General features: G+C 31.8%; 2 protein-coding genes and 1 long non-coding RNA gene across 3 annotated transcripts in view; 2 read left to right on the forward strand and 1 right to left on the reverse strand.

Annotated features, from left to right (window-relative positions):
- On the forward strand, nucleotides 1–13,706 carry LOC132952852 (CAD protein). The gene is made up of 27 exons (XM_061025312.1): nucleotides 1–795; nucleotides 872–1,010; nucleotides 2,312–2,591; nucleotides 2,694–3,013; nucleotides 3,198–3,377; nucleotides 3,442–4,048; nucleotides 4,125–4,346; nucleotides 4,889–5,092; nucleotides 5,163–5,381; nucleotides 5,451–6,003; nucleotides 6,068–6,243; nucleotides 6,321–6,520; nucleotides 6,585–7,213; nucleotides 7,646–7,803; nucleotides 7,891–8,001; nucleotides 8,057–8,299; nucleotides 8,362–8,610; nucleotides 8,674–8,838; nucleotides 8,898–9,059; nucleotides 9,123–9,294; nucleotides 9,379–9,494; nucleotides 9,771–10,122; nucleotides 10,184–10,542; nucleotides 11,122–11,263; nucleotides 11,327–11,397; nucleotides 11,461–11,639; nucleotides 11,706–13,706. The coding sequence occupies exons 1-27, from the start codon at nucleotides 699–701 to the stop codon at nucleotides 12,106–12,108; spliced, it is 6,708 nt and encodes a 2,235-aa protein (XP_060881295.1). The 5' UTR covers nucleotides 1–698; the 3' UTR covers nucleotides 12,109–13,706.
- Nucleotides 12,634–14,738, reverse strand: part of LOC132952853 (calcium-transporting ATPase sarcoplasmic/endoplasmic reticulum type) — a 23,506-nt gene continuing 21,401 nt past the window's right edge. The window contains exon 18 of the mRNA XM_061025315.1: nucleotides 12,634–13,906. Within this exon, the coding sequence (XP_060881298.1) occupies nucleotides 13,878–13,906 (29 nt within the window). The 3' untranslated portion in view covers nucleotides 12,634–13,877. The remainder of the gene's footprint in view (nucleotides 13,907–14,738) is intronic.
- LOC132952855 (uncharacterized) overlaps nucleotides 14,207–14,738 on the forward strand; it is a 4,519-nt gene continuing 3,987 nt past the window's right edge. Inside the window, exon 1 of the long non-coding RNA XR_009665514.1 lies at nucleotides 14,207–14,413. This is a non-coding gene — a long non-coding RNA (uncharacterized LOC132952855). The remainder of the gene's footprint in view (nucleotides 14,414–14,738) is intronic.

Raw genomic sequence — 14,738 nt, forward strand, 5'->3', positions numbered from 1 at the left:
CTAAATTAAAATAATTGTGCCTGATATATTATTAGTTATAATGGTCGAAATGTTAATAATTATTTCTAAGATTAGGCTTGTTATATAATAATTATTTATTAAACGTTTTATAAGTAAATCATATCGACTTATGAAAGTCAACCCACATGACCCAAAAACGTGCTACCTACACTATATAGTAATGTATTGTTAAACATTTAACACGGCTATATAGGATGAGAATTGGTAAAAATAATTTTTAGTTGTACAGTAAGTCTTACAAGTCTTGTACTCAAGTACCAGTATCCTACAATATAGATGTTTAAATACTTAAATCTGGTGTGTCGAATATATTATTTTAACATTTAATTCGATTTACATAGTCTTTGACAACCAACCTCGGTAAGTGACCATAGATAATATATATTATAAGTAACTTTATCTCAGATCTTAATCAATAAGGTTATGTACAAACTACGAAGTACCGTTATTTAACTCACATGTTTTCTCATTGGTTAATTAAACCAAAACCCAAATAACATTTGATAAATTTTTGTTTTTTTTTTTTTTTTTATCTGTCAAGTCCCTTGGGTTATTACTTAATATTTTACTTTTCATACTATTACAACACGTCTTAGAAACACATTCACGTAGAGTACAGACGTTGATTATATCGATCTTCACTACTTGGTACTTACTTGACACATTGTACAACCACAATGGCCCGCCAACCGTGCGTTCTCATTTTAGAAGATGGTACTGAATTTGCTGGTTATAATTTTGGCTCCAAGGCCTTACCTGTTGATGGCGAAGTTGGTACGTCGCTTTTAAGATTTTTTATTATTTTCCATCACACTTAATTTATACCTAGTACCGACTTAATTATATTTAGTATTTCAAACTGGTATTGTCGGTTATCCTGAGTCCCTGACCGATCCTTCGTACTATAAACAATTGTTGGTATTAACATACCCGTTGGTGGGCAACTATGGAGTTCCAGGTGATGAGACAGATGTTCACGGAATCAAACGGTAAAATCTATATAGATAATATATTTATTGATTTAAAATTTAAATTATCTTCAAAACAAAAAACCCACAATTTTTTTATTGTGTTTAGGGAAGTTCATAATGAATATAACAAAGTTTTTTTATGCAGTACCTAATGCCTAAAGTTAAGAATTTCGATAATTATTATCAATCTACAATAAACTTTAAAGGTTACCTAAATAGGTCTAAAAATATATATACATCAAATATATTGTTAAATGTCATTGTGGGTTTAATTGAATAATTAATAGTATTTTAATTTTACATGAATGTATGAAAAGTATAATAGTTATCCAAGATAATTTTAAAGTTAATATACCTAGTATTTTTAACTATATTTTATTCTATAATAATTTTTATGAAAAAGTTTTTTTCTGTCTGTTATCAATTCATTGAGCTCTGCATTTACTTAAGACTTAAGTCATGGATTAAACACTTTATAGGTATCTGTACACATTGTATATAGTTTCATTTTAACATTTTTGTGATAATCAATCATTTAACATTTTTATTTCTCTTCATTTTACGTTATTCTTACCCATTATTTCTGTATTATGTCAGGACTGATTCCCAAATTTAATTGGTTCACACTTTTAAAAAAAAATTGTAGTTGACAGCATTAATGCTTCCATAAAGTAATCTATACTATTATAGGGTATAATATATTCTATGGTAAACTCCATTGGAAGACTTGCTGCACAGTTTGGGAACTCCTGATGTATCGAATAGCTGTATTTATTATTACGAACTCTTCCCTTAACTTTGCTCTCAGAAAAACTAAGTTATCCAATAGTCTAGTAAAATTAGTAAAAAAAAAAAGATGATGAAAAGGTCAAAAATAGATACTTAGATACCTATGTTAAATAGGTCTGAGGGTTAAAAATATTGACTCATATTATAAGTAGGTATTAAAAATGAAATAAACAAGACGCAACTTAGAAAAATAATGAATGATAATAATTTTTAAATTTGAACACCATATATTATTCTCAAAAATATATTGCTATTAGGTTACCAATATTATTGTCATTATATATAATATTAATATTATAGAAAAAGATATATTAATATGTTAGTTAAAATTGTCAAACCAGCTCCCGATAATCATATTAAAAAAAAAAATTAAAATACACTTATACACAAATGTTTGTATACCACTAATCATAAAGATCATTTTTAACCTATTAGTAAAAATAAAATTAATTATATTTAAATTATTTAATTTATTTATAATTTATAGTATTGTGTAAATAGTATGAGTAATTGAAAAAGTTATTTTTCAGATGGTTTGAGTCTCATCGTATCTGGGTTTCCGCCCTGATTGTTGATGAAGTATGTGATCGTCCAAGTCATTGGCGTAGTGAAAAACTGTTAGACGAATGGTTGGCTGAAAGTGGCATTCCAGCAATTTGTGGTGTAGATACACGTACACTGACTAAACATATTAGAGAAAGTGGGACACTCCTTGGAAAAATTGTTAACTTTAATAAAAAGTTAGATAAAAGTTTTGACAATGTGATCGATCCAAACAAAATCAACCTAATCAAAGATGTTTCTATTTCAGTTAGTTAAATTTGTGACTATTATATATTTTAAATAAAAGATTTTATGATTTATGTAAAAAGAAATATTTATTTCTATTTAAATTAAAATGAAAATTTATAGGTGCCAAAAACATACAATCAGCAAGGTTCGCCTAGAATTAGATTTGTGGACTGTGGTTTAAAATACAATCAAATTAGATGCTTTATAAAACGTGGTGCCAGAGTCGATATTGTACCATGGAATCATCCTTTAGACGATATTGATAACTATGATGGTTTGTTTCTTAGTAATGGTCCTGGAAATCCAGAGATGAATAAAGAAACAGTTCTTAATATACAGAAAGTATTAAATAATACATCAACCATCAAGCCTATATTCGGAATTTGTCTTGGTCATCAATTGCTTGCTACAGCAGCTGGGTGTAAGACGTATAAAATGAAGTTAGTAGTGATTTATTTATTGAGCATAATATAGTATGTGTGTTATTACTTGATAACAAGTTAATCAATTTTTTAAACTTGTTAAGTAATTGTAAAGAAGTAAATTAAATTAAAATATAATAGCATACATAGGTAACTTGTCCAGCTTTACTAATTAATTACCTACTAATTGTATTATTTTTAGATTTGGAAATCGAGGTCAGAATCAGCCTTGTGTACTTGGAGAAACTGGAAAATGTTATATGACATCTCAAAATCATGGATTTGCTGTAAATCCTGAAATATCTAACTGGACACCATTGTTTACAAATGTTAATGATAAATCTAATGAAGGAATTATTCATAATACATTACCATTTTTTAGGTATAAATGTCTAAAAATGATAAATAATATTAATGTTAAAAAATAATTTTTATTTATTTAACAGTGTTCAATTCCATCCCGAAGGATGCCCTGGTCCTGAAGATTTAGAATGTCTCTTTGATATATATTTGGAAGCTGTTGAAAGAACTAAAAAAAACAATGAATTTAAATTGATGGATCTGATTCAAAAACGCTTAAATCCAGATATCCCTAAAACACCGATGGATGTTCAAAAAGTTTTAATCCTTGGTTCTGGTGGACTATCTATTGGCCAGGCTGGTGAATTTGATTATTCAGGATCTCAAGCAATCAAAGCCTTGCGGGAAGAAAATATTGTTACCATACTAATTAACCCTAACATAGCAACAGTACAAACATCTCTTGGACTAGCTAACAAAGTGTACTTTTTACCTTTGGAACTTGATTTTGTTTCACAAGTTATTCAGTCTGAACGGCCAGATGGTATTTTGCTTACTTTTGGTGGTCAAACTGCTCTAAATTGTGGAATAGAGTTGAAAAAATCTGGCATATTAGAAAAATATAACATTAAAGTGTTAGGAACACCAATCCAAACAATTATAGCCACAGAGGATCGCAAACAATTTTCAGATAGAGTGGTAGAAATTGGTGAACGTGTTGCTCCAAGTGCTGTTGTTACATCATATGAAGAGGTATTGACAATGTTCTGTATAGTGTCACTCTACGAGACTGTTGAGACTGGTTAACTCTTTATTTTATCAATTTTAGGCCTTGGAAGCAGTTAAAACGTTGGGATATCCACTTCTTGTGAGAAGTGCTTTCAGTTTAGGAGGTCTAGGGTCTGGTTTTGCAAATAATGAGTCTGAATTGAATGTGTTGGCTAAGCAATGTTTTACACATAGTAATCAAATGATTTTGGATAAATCGTTAAAAGGATGGAAAGAAGTGGAGTATGAAGTAGTGCGTGATGCGTTTGATAATTGCATTACAGTAAGTTTTTTTATATAATAATCTTTATTTAATATTTATACATAATATTATACTCTGTACCTGGTTTTTGTACATATTTCTGATGGACACAGTAGTACAAGTGCAGCAGTGAATTTCAACTCCCCCCATCCCACACACATACATCAAATTCCAAGCCAATGGTGTCTGATAATCTAGTTTGGACTCGTCCAGTTGGGTTACCAAATGACAACTATTTTACAAACTACTACATCCTTACCTTTTGAGTGTCACGACCCCCAAAATAAGTCAAAAATAAAGTCAGTTACCTTGTGGCCCCCTTGTAATATACACTTAAATGAGCCTAATTATCGGTTTTACTTGTTAAAAATATTTTATCACTATGGTACACTGAACTATCTAACTACAAAAATAACACGTTTTATATGTGTATATGTTAACAAACAACCATTTCATTCAAATAAAGTGTTAAATTATTTCTGACCAATACCACCCACTTACAAACGATAGAATAGTTTATTTTAAATTAGTATTGATTAATTACGCATAACTTTAATTTTAAGGTTTGTAACATGGAAAATGTAGACCCTTTGGGGATCCACACTGGTGAGTCGATTGTTGTAGCTCCAAGTCAAACTCTATCTAATAGTGAGTATAACAAATTAAGAACAACAGCGATTAAAGTTGTACGTCATCTTGGAGTAGTTGGTGAATGTAATATACAATATGCACTAAGTACAACGTCTGATGAGTTTTTCATTATTGAAGTAAATTATTTTATTGGGAATTTTTATACTATACATATTTATACATAAATTGTAATTTATCAATGTTTAGGTAAATGCTAGACTTTCAAGAAGTTCAGCTTTAGCCAGCAAAGCAACTGGATATCCACTAGCTTATGTAGCAGCAAAACTTTCACTTGGGATTGCTTTACCTGCAATAATAAATTCTGTAACATCAAGTACTACCGCATGTTTTGAGCCTAGCTTAGATTATTGTGTTGTAAAAATGCCTCGTTGGGACCTCAGTAAATTTTTCCGGGCTAGTACCAAAGTAAATTGTTGATATAATTATAAGAACCTAATAATTAGATAACTTATAATTTTTTTTTTTTTTCAAAAGATTGGTAGTTCTATGAAAAGTGTTGGTGAAGTAATGTCAGTTGGAAGACATTTTGAAGAAGCTTTTCAAAAAGCATTTAGGATGGTGGATGAAAACTTTAATGGCTTTGATCCGTCATTAAAAGCAGTGAACGACGATGAGTTAGAACAACCGACTGATAAACGAATATTTGTGTTAGCAGCTGCTTTAAAACATGGTTATTCAGTAGATAAACTCTACAAATTAACAAAAATTGACCGTTGGTTTTTATACAAAATGCAAAATATCATAGAACACCAAATTGTATTAGAATCACTTAATTACCCATCTGTTACTTACGAACAGCTTTTAAAGGCGAAACGACTTGGTTTTTCTGACAAACAAATTGCGTCATTTGTACAAAGTACAGAATTGGTGATACGCAAACGACGTGAAGAACAGAAAATTACACCTTTTGTAAAACAAATAGATACTGTGTCAGCTGAATATCCAGCGGAAACCAACTATTTATACTTAACTTATAATGCCATAAGCAGTGATTTAAACTTCCCATCAAACTACATCATGGTCATTGGTAATAAAATAAAAATAGTTTTTTAAATACATTTTATATAATTATTATTTATTATTGTTTTTAGGGTCGGGTGTGTATCGGATTGGTAGTTCTGTTGAATTTGATTGGTGTGCTGTCGGATGTCTTAGAGAGCTGAGAAGACTTGGTAAAAATACAATAATGGTCAACTGTAATCCTGAAACAGTTAGCACGGATTATGACATGTGTGATCGTTTATATTTTGAAGAAATTTCTTTTGAGGTATTGATTTGATTACATCTCCTAGTTGACTTTTTGTTGTTAAAATACTTACTATATGATTACAATTAATCTTTAAGGTGGTAATGGATATTTATAATTTGGAAAACCCCGAAGGAGTAGTTTTATGTATGGGAGGACAATTGCCAAATAATATTGCTATGGATTTACATAGACAAAATGCACGTATCTTAGGAACTTCCCCAGAGAATGTAGATGGAGCAGAGAACCGATTTAAGTTCTCAAGAATGTTGGATAGGATTAAGATATCACAACCAAGGTATTAAAATTGTGGTAGATTAGAGTGTATGGTAATAAATTATAACTATTTTTTATCATTTTAGGTGGAAGGAACTTACTGATCTTAAATCCGCTATTGAATTTTGTCATGAAGTAGGATATCCATGTTTAGTTCGACCATCATATGTTTTAAGTGGTGCTGCTATGAATGTAGCTCATAATGATGGTGATTTAGAAGCATATTTAAAATCGGCCAGTGACTTATCGAAAGAACACCCTGTAGTCATATCTAAATTTCTCGAAGATGCGAAAGAAATAGATGTAGACGCTGTAGCTAAAGATGGTGAAATACTTTGTATGGCTGTTAGTGAACATGTTGAAAATGCAGGTGTACATTCAGGAGATGCAACATTGGTAACACCACCACAGGATATAAATGAAGAAACATTGGAAAAAATTAAATTTATATGTCGGGCTATAGCTTCATCACTAAATGTCAATGGGCCTCTAAATATGCAACTTATTGCAAAGAACAATGAATTAAAAGTAATTGAATGTAATGTACGAGTGTCTCGATCATTTCCGTTTGTTTCTAAAACATTGGGACATGATTTTGTTGCAATGGCTACAAGAGTGATTATTGGAGAAGAAGTAGAACCAATAGATGTATTGGGTGGAGTAGAAGGAAGAGTTGGTGTAAAAGTAGCTGTATTTTCGTTTTCTCGGATAGCAGGTAAGGTGTTTCTTAAAATTATAAAATACATTTCTAATATTCTTCTTCTTGGTTTCGGCCATTAAGACTATGCCACTAAATACAACTCTTTCCATCTGTTCCCGTCCTCTGCCGCTTCTCTCAGTTTGATTCCTGGTCCTATCCTTTTTAACAGTCTTCCCATCTCCACCTGGGTCTCCCTAAAGGTCTTCTACCTATAAGGTGTTCCTCTATTATCTACTTAATTAGAAATCTTTGCTTACGCCAGGAATGTCCCCCCTACATGAGTCTTCTTTTTGTGATCTCCTTAACTGTATCCGGTTCTCTGAAACTGCATTTGGAGTTCATAATTATGTAATTTTCTACATTTATTTGTTTGACTGTCAAAGACTGGTCCATATATTTTTCTTAAAACATTTCTAATATATCTTAATATATTAAACTTAAATGAAGGAGCTGATGTCATGTTGGGAGTAGAAATGGCATCAACTGGGGAAGTAGCGTGTTTTGGTGAAAATCGTTATGAAGCCTACTTAAAAGCAATGATAAGCTCTGGAATGCATCTACCTCAACCTGGAGCTAAGATATTCCTATCGATTGGAAAAATAAAAGTAAATTAATTTTATATATAATTATTAAGTATAGATATCATTGAATCAAAAACATAAGTGTTTTATTTAAAGACTATGTAATTTTAGCATAAAGAAGAACTGCTGGAAAGTGTAAAAGCATTGCAGGCAATGGGTTACAAGCTGTATGGAAGCAGTGGGACAGCTGATTATTATAACTATAATACTAAAGGAGTTACTGTAAGATTATAAATTCATTTTTTATTCAATCTTTGTCATAACTCATTATTTATAGGTGATTCCTTGTGATTGGAGATTTGATAACATTGGTATAAATACAACCAGAGGTGACCTAATCAGTATGGCTGAATATTTGAGTAACAAAAATTTTGATTTTGTCATAAATGCACCTATGATGGTAAGTGGAGGAAGCAGAGTTGCTTCGTTCCTTACCCCTGGTTATCGAATGCGCCGGTTAGCAGTTGAACATTCTGTTCCATTAGTGACTGATGTCAAATGTGCCAAACTACTTATTGAGGTGAATTTTACATATTCACATTAATATTGATGATCAAATTTACCTAATATGATTATGTTTAGGCAATGGTTCGAAAAGGATGCAAGCCACAGATGAAGACCCATATAGATTGTATTTCATCACAGCGATTATTAAAATTGCCCGGTTTAATTGATATTCATGTCCATGCACGTGAACCAGGTGCAACACAAAAAGAAGACTTTGCTTCATGTACAGCTGCAGCGTTAGCAGGTGGTATTACATTAATAGGTGCTATGCCTAATACCAATCCTTCAATAATAGATCAAGAATCCTATGAAATTGCCAAAAAGGTAGTGAATATTTTTGTATTTACATAAATTCTAAATTGCTCAATTGATTGTTTTCATTATTAGTGTGCCAAAAATGGAGCCAGGTGCGATTATGTTTTATATGCTGGTGCATCTTCAACTAATAGTATTGATATTGCACAAAACGCTGGTCAATACGCTGGTTTGAAAATGTATCTTAACCAAACATTCAGCACATTACGGCTAATGAATCTTTCGTCGTGGATATCGGTTAGTACTAAGTGTACAATTGTATACTAATTGATACTTATTATTAATTTATTTATTAGCATTTTGAAAATTGGCCGAAACATGCACCACTGTGTATACATGCTGAAGATCAAACTTGTGCAGCTGTACTTATGTTGGCTTCCTTGTACAATCGTACAGTACATATTTGCCATGTTGCTCGAAAATCAGAGATAACTATTATTAGGGCTGCTAAAGAGAAGGTATGGTGTACATAATACTATTATAATATTATATAAACATATTTTAAATTTTAAAAATTATAGGGTGTGATGGTTACGTGTGAAGTAGCTCCGCATCATTTATTTATGTGCGATGAAGACTTTGTGCATCTTGGTCCCAACAAATCACAAGTACGGCCTGTACTTTGTACCAAAGAGGATCAACAAGCTCTTTGGGATAATATGGCTTATATAGATTGTATTGCTACTGATCACGGTAAACATTATAATTAAAGAAAATGACAATACCCATGCTATGAAAGTACATTATACTCAAACTAATAGAAATATTTTTTATCAGCCCCTCATACTTTGGATGAGAAACTCAGTGATGCCGCACCACCTGGTTTTCCAGGTCTTGAAACAGTTGTACCATTAATGTTAAATGCCGTAAATGAAGGTCGATTAACTATCGAGGTATGTGGTACATCTATTTCAAATTTTGTTTTACCTTATATTGAAATTATATTTAGTAATTTTAATATTTTCTGTAATATTTAAATTTTGAATAGAACAAATAATTCTATTGGTTATACTTTTATGTTTGACCTAGTTCTATTAATTATTACTTTTAATTTAAACTATTAATTTATGTTGAATAATACAAATAATTTTTTTTTTGTTTAATAAAAAATTACACTACATTGAAATAAAACAATTTTAATACTTATATTTGCATAATAATAACAATAGGATATTATTGAAAAAATGTACACAAATCCCATGCGAATCCTTGGATTACCGGTTCAACCAGATACATACATTGAAGTAGACATGGATGCCGAATGGACAATACCATCATCAACAGCTTATTCTAAAGCTAAATGGACACCATTTGCTGGGAAACATGTGAAAGGCGCCATACACAGAGTAGTATTACGTGGTCAAGTAGTATGTATTGAAGGAAAAGTGTTAGCTGAACCAGGATTTGGACACGATTTGCGAGATCCATTGATTGCTGGCAAGACACTAAATACAGTTCATACTGGATCGCAGGCTTCTTTAAATCTTATGGCACCTCTTTCAATACAGACTGATGTTCATGGTAATCTATTTTCTTTTATTCATTTTTGCATAAGTTAAAAACAAAGCTTAATTATTTTCAGAAATGTTCAATAATGTCTTGTCTGAAATCAAAGAGAAGGTAGTACAAGAAATTGAAATTGTTACTGGTGTAAAAGCTGAGTTCAAAAAACCTCGTTTGCTGTCTGGCGGTGACTCCAGGGATGCTACTAATTTATTGACCATAAACAAAGATATCGTAAACTTAGCAAACAAACGTCAACATTTAGTATCAGACGATGTTATGAACTTAATGACACCCATTCATACACATGGGTTGGCACACAGTCACATATTATCTGTTGATATGTTCACCAAAGAACAATTAAATGAAATATTTAACTTGGCTCAAACACTTAGAGTATATGTCCTCAAAGGACGACCTCTGGACAACATACTTAAAGTAAGTACATTATATTCTTAATTTTTTTCAAACTTGTCAATATATTTTTTCTTGAACTTTGCTAAACAAGGTTAATAGCTTGTTATCAACTACTTTGCCTTCATATTTTCTGAATTAAGAGTTTATTTCTGATTGTCGTATCATCAGTATTCAACCTACGATTTGTAAATGCCATCTTTATTTTTCCTGATATAACTGTGACCTGACTTTTTCTAACTTAAAACATTCCCACGGGTGCACAAAAATCTACATTGATAAAGTGACGGTAGTTGAGAATTTCAATTTTTTCGCTCAAGCAATTTAGGTTGTTTTTGTGCATATTATCATTTCTTGTGTTGTCATTTTATTGTATCGTTTTGTATTATTGTAACATGTTACAAAGTCATATTTTTCTCTACCCATAATATTATTTACATCTAGGTTGTTGGATTAAGATTAATATAGGTATCCACTATTTGGATATTTTCTCGTTAAAAAGAAAAGTAGTGAAAACATCTGCGTTCATATAGAAATGTAGATATTGGGAGGTATCCCAACTCCCAAGGATGTTTAATTGTATATTTTTTATATCTCTTACAGGGCATGGTTATGGCTTTGATATTCTATGAGGTCAGTACTAGAACGAGTTGTAGTTTTTCAGTAGCTATGCAGAGATTGGGTGGAAGAGTTGTACATGTTGATGAAACTAGCAGCTCAGTCAAAAAGGGAGAAACACTGCAAGGTGATGACAATATTCTAAAAAAAATAGTAATAATAATGCTTTACTGAATCTAATATTTTTTAGACACTGTGGAAGTAATGAGCGGTTATGTGGACGTAGTTGTCATGAGACACCCAGAGCCGGGTGCAGTTAGAGTAAGTATTATTGCTATTTGTATTTATTATTGACAAACATAAAATAAACAAATTTTGATCTAGAACGCTGCAAGACACTGCCGAAAACCTATTCTGAATGCCGGGGATGGAACTGGTGAACATCCTACACAAGCATTACTAGATATATTTACAATAAGAGAAGAAATTGGTACTGTAAACGGACTTACAATTACATTAGTTGGTGATTTGAAGAATGGGCGTACCGTACATTCACTTGCCAGGTAAATATTGTGTTTCTTATTTAATTGTGATCGCGTTCAAGCATATTATTAAATTTTGTCTTATAGGTTGTTGACACTCTACAAAGTCAATCTACAATATGTGAGTCCACAAAATCTAGGTATGCCTGCATCTGTAAGTCAGTTTGTCGCTACCCGAGGTGTTCCACAAGAAAACTTTTCATCCTTGGAAGCAGCACTACCCAAGACTGATGTGTTATACATGACACGTATACAACGTGAACGATTCCCTGATGAGAGCAGCTACAAACAAGCGTGCGGCCTTTTTGTGGTTACACCTGAAGTGATGAACAAAGCCAAACGCAAGATGATAGTCATGCATCCACTACCCAGGGTATTCGAAATCAGTCCAGAGTTCGATTCAGATCCAAGAGCTGCATACTTTAGGCAAGCAGAGTATGGTATGTACGTGAGAATGGCTCTGTTGGCTATGGTACTTGGAAAATGTTAAATTTACTATACACATAGCATAAAATGAAAAAAAAATTATCAAATTCTATATTGGGTATGATCTTCAGTAATTATTGTGATAAGTTATTATTAATTTTTTTTAAACACGTTTTTAATTATATAAATTTTTTATAGACTATCCTAAACGTTCTACAATTTTATACAGACTATTATTATTGACAAATAAATTACATAAGTACCTATGTATGGTAAAAACATCCAAATACAGACAACTTTATAATTATTAATGTTTATGTTAACGTTAAAATAAATGTATTTTGAAAGTCTGTGTGCTCAAGTGAATTTATCCTAAGAATTATGTTTATGGATTTCCAAAATGTAAGTTAATTTCAAGATTAATTGCATTAGTATAATAAACAATATGTATTATTATATATTTCATAATGTTCTATAATGTAAAAATATATGTGATAATAATATGTAATGTCTTTTGAAAGTATCCACACATAATAGACCTATAAAGTGTCTGATAAAATCATGACTGTCGAACAGAAAAAAAGAAATGTAAAATCTTTCATTTTTATTCGACTCGAGACAAAACAATGACATTCATAATTTGTTTTTTATACATAACAAAAAAAAAAAATAATAATAATAATAATTCAACAAATAATACACAACAGATAAACAACTAATTTTTTTTTTGTATTCTAAATATATTATTAAAAATATAATATTGCATTTTCATTTATATACACGAAAGTTCATCAAAAATAGAATAAAACACATTTCTATAGAGCGCGGTACGTGCCTACAAAAACACAAAATTTGCATCTAACCTAATATTAATAATCGTATATTTTTTTATTGAACTGTTCTACATGCGTGCCTACCTATACCTCTACCTATAATAATAATTAATAATAAACGTTTAATATAACAACAATGTATTATATTATAAAATATTTAGTGTCAAGCGCAGCGGCCACGACGGCGTCGTCCGGGTTAACAAGAACTGATCGATTTGTCATCATTATTATTATTATTTGTATCGTGTTATGAAAACAAAAATAATTACTGCAAGTGAACAAACTGGTGGGACAAGGGTTGCGTATGTCGGTAAGTTGCATTGATTCCAATGTATAAATGTATAATATGTTGTGGCGGTGTGCGCGTTATAGGTATTATATTTTATAAAGTACCGAGGGATAAAAAAATATAAAAAGCATCCGAAAAGAACAAACGTACCTAATATTATAATAATGTAAGTCCTTTGCAGCAGTCTGATTATTTTTCAAGCACCTATAAACCTAAACCACTGCCCGTGTATATATAGGTACGTTCACATTTTTATAACGATATAAATTATTATAATAATACATTGTACACGATGACAAATATAGTAATAATAATAATATACGTAACGCTAAAGATTTATTACATTATAATATATTTTAATAAGTTCAATCAAAGTTTTGTACTTCGTCTACTAAACCAAAACAGTCTAAACGCGTCAAAAACAAAATAGAAATACTTAAACATTTTTTTTTTTTTTTTATTCTACAATTATAATATTATCTTACCTAACACACACAACCGACGAGAAATTATTATGATGTGATCTATATTATTATTATAATATTATGTTGTCCGTGTAACATGTTTGAATATTAAATTATATGGTTTTTTTTTTTTTTTGTTTTTTTCCGTGTTCTTGTCGAAAGTTTGCGCTAAGTCGCCTACGATGGTTGGTCGCTTGCAGCCTCACAGGTGCGGTGTGGTGCCGTCCACGCGATGACGAGCGGCGCCTCACCATTTCTGTTCGATTGCCAGGGGCACTGGAAACACAAACATATATCCGTCCACAAGTGTTTTACAAATATTGCCAACTTTTACGTTGTCGTTTTCAAATCTACGTCAATCGTGTCACACGTACGATTTTTGTACCCATTAACGGTGTAGTACGATCGTCGGTTAATAAACTACTGCGGCAGAAAATCACACAAAAAAAAAAAAAATGAAAAAAGAAACCTTCAAATTACAGCAAATTGTTATTGTTAGTAGCGCGCGACAGACGAGGGAGCTGATTAATTTGTGATGATGACGAGATCCATCCCGCCCGCCGTTTTACGCAACTTTCAAACGACGACTGTGAGAAGACAAACTCGTCGAAAGTCGTATACTAATATTACTAATTTAATACCTATTGAATTTTCGGAATACGCCGTCGACGATCCGCGCCACGGACCGACCAATCTTACCGGTGTTTATGGGACATTTGGAGGGGGGGAGAAGGGTAGTAGTCCCCCGTCCCCCCGGTCGAAAGCGGACTGCAGTCGGTGGTGGTAAGTCATTGACTGGAATCTTTTTACATTTATTTACCCAGGTACACCTACTTGGAAAAAAAAACGTTTATCGGGAGACTAGTCGTTAATATAGATAAAGATGAAGCATAGATGAAGCGTGTGCATACTGCACATCATTACGTTTAGGTACTATTACGATATAGCAGCCGTGGGGTGACGGAACGGTTTACCTTGACTCGAGTATTACACTACAATCTCGTGGGTGAGAAAAGTATTTCAGATTTCGCTATTTTTAACGTGGTGAGACCCGAGCGCGCGATTCTTCCCGCCCGTTGTCTGGACGAGAGGAGACGTAGGCAAGTAA

This window comes from Metopolophium dirhodum, chromosome 9, assembly GCF_019925205.1.
Source record: "Metopolophium dirhodum isolate CAU chromosome 9, ASM1992520v1, whole genome shotgun sequence".
NCBI classification, from domain to species: Eukaryota; Metazoa; Arthropoda; class Insecta; order Hemiptera; family Aphididae; genus Metopolophium; species Metopolophium dirhodum.

Bases quoted from the DNA above. Each gene is read 5' to 3' on its own strand.
- LOC132952852 (XM_061025312.1), top strand. From the start codon at position 699: ATGGCCCGCCAACCGTGCGTTCTCATTTTAGAAGATGGTACTGAATTT. The intron at 4,347-4,888 runs GTAAGTTTTTTT...TTTAATTTTAAG, and splicing joins CGTTTGATAATTGCATTACA to GTTTGTAACATGGAAAATGT. The intron at 11,398-11,460 runs GTAAGTATTATT...ATTTTGATCTAG, and splicing joins CAGAGCCGGGTGCAGTTAGA to AACGCTGCAAGACACTGCCG.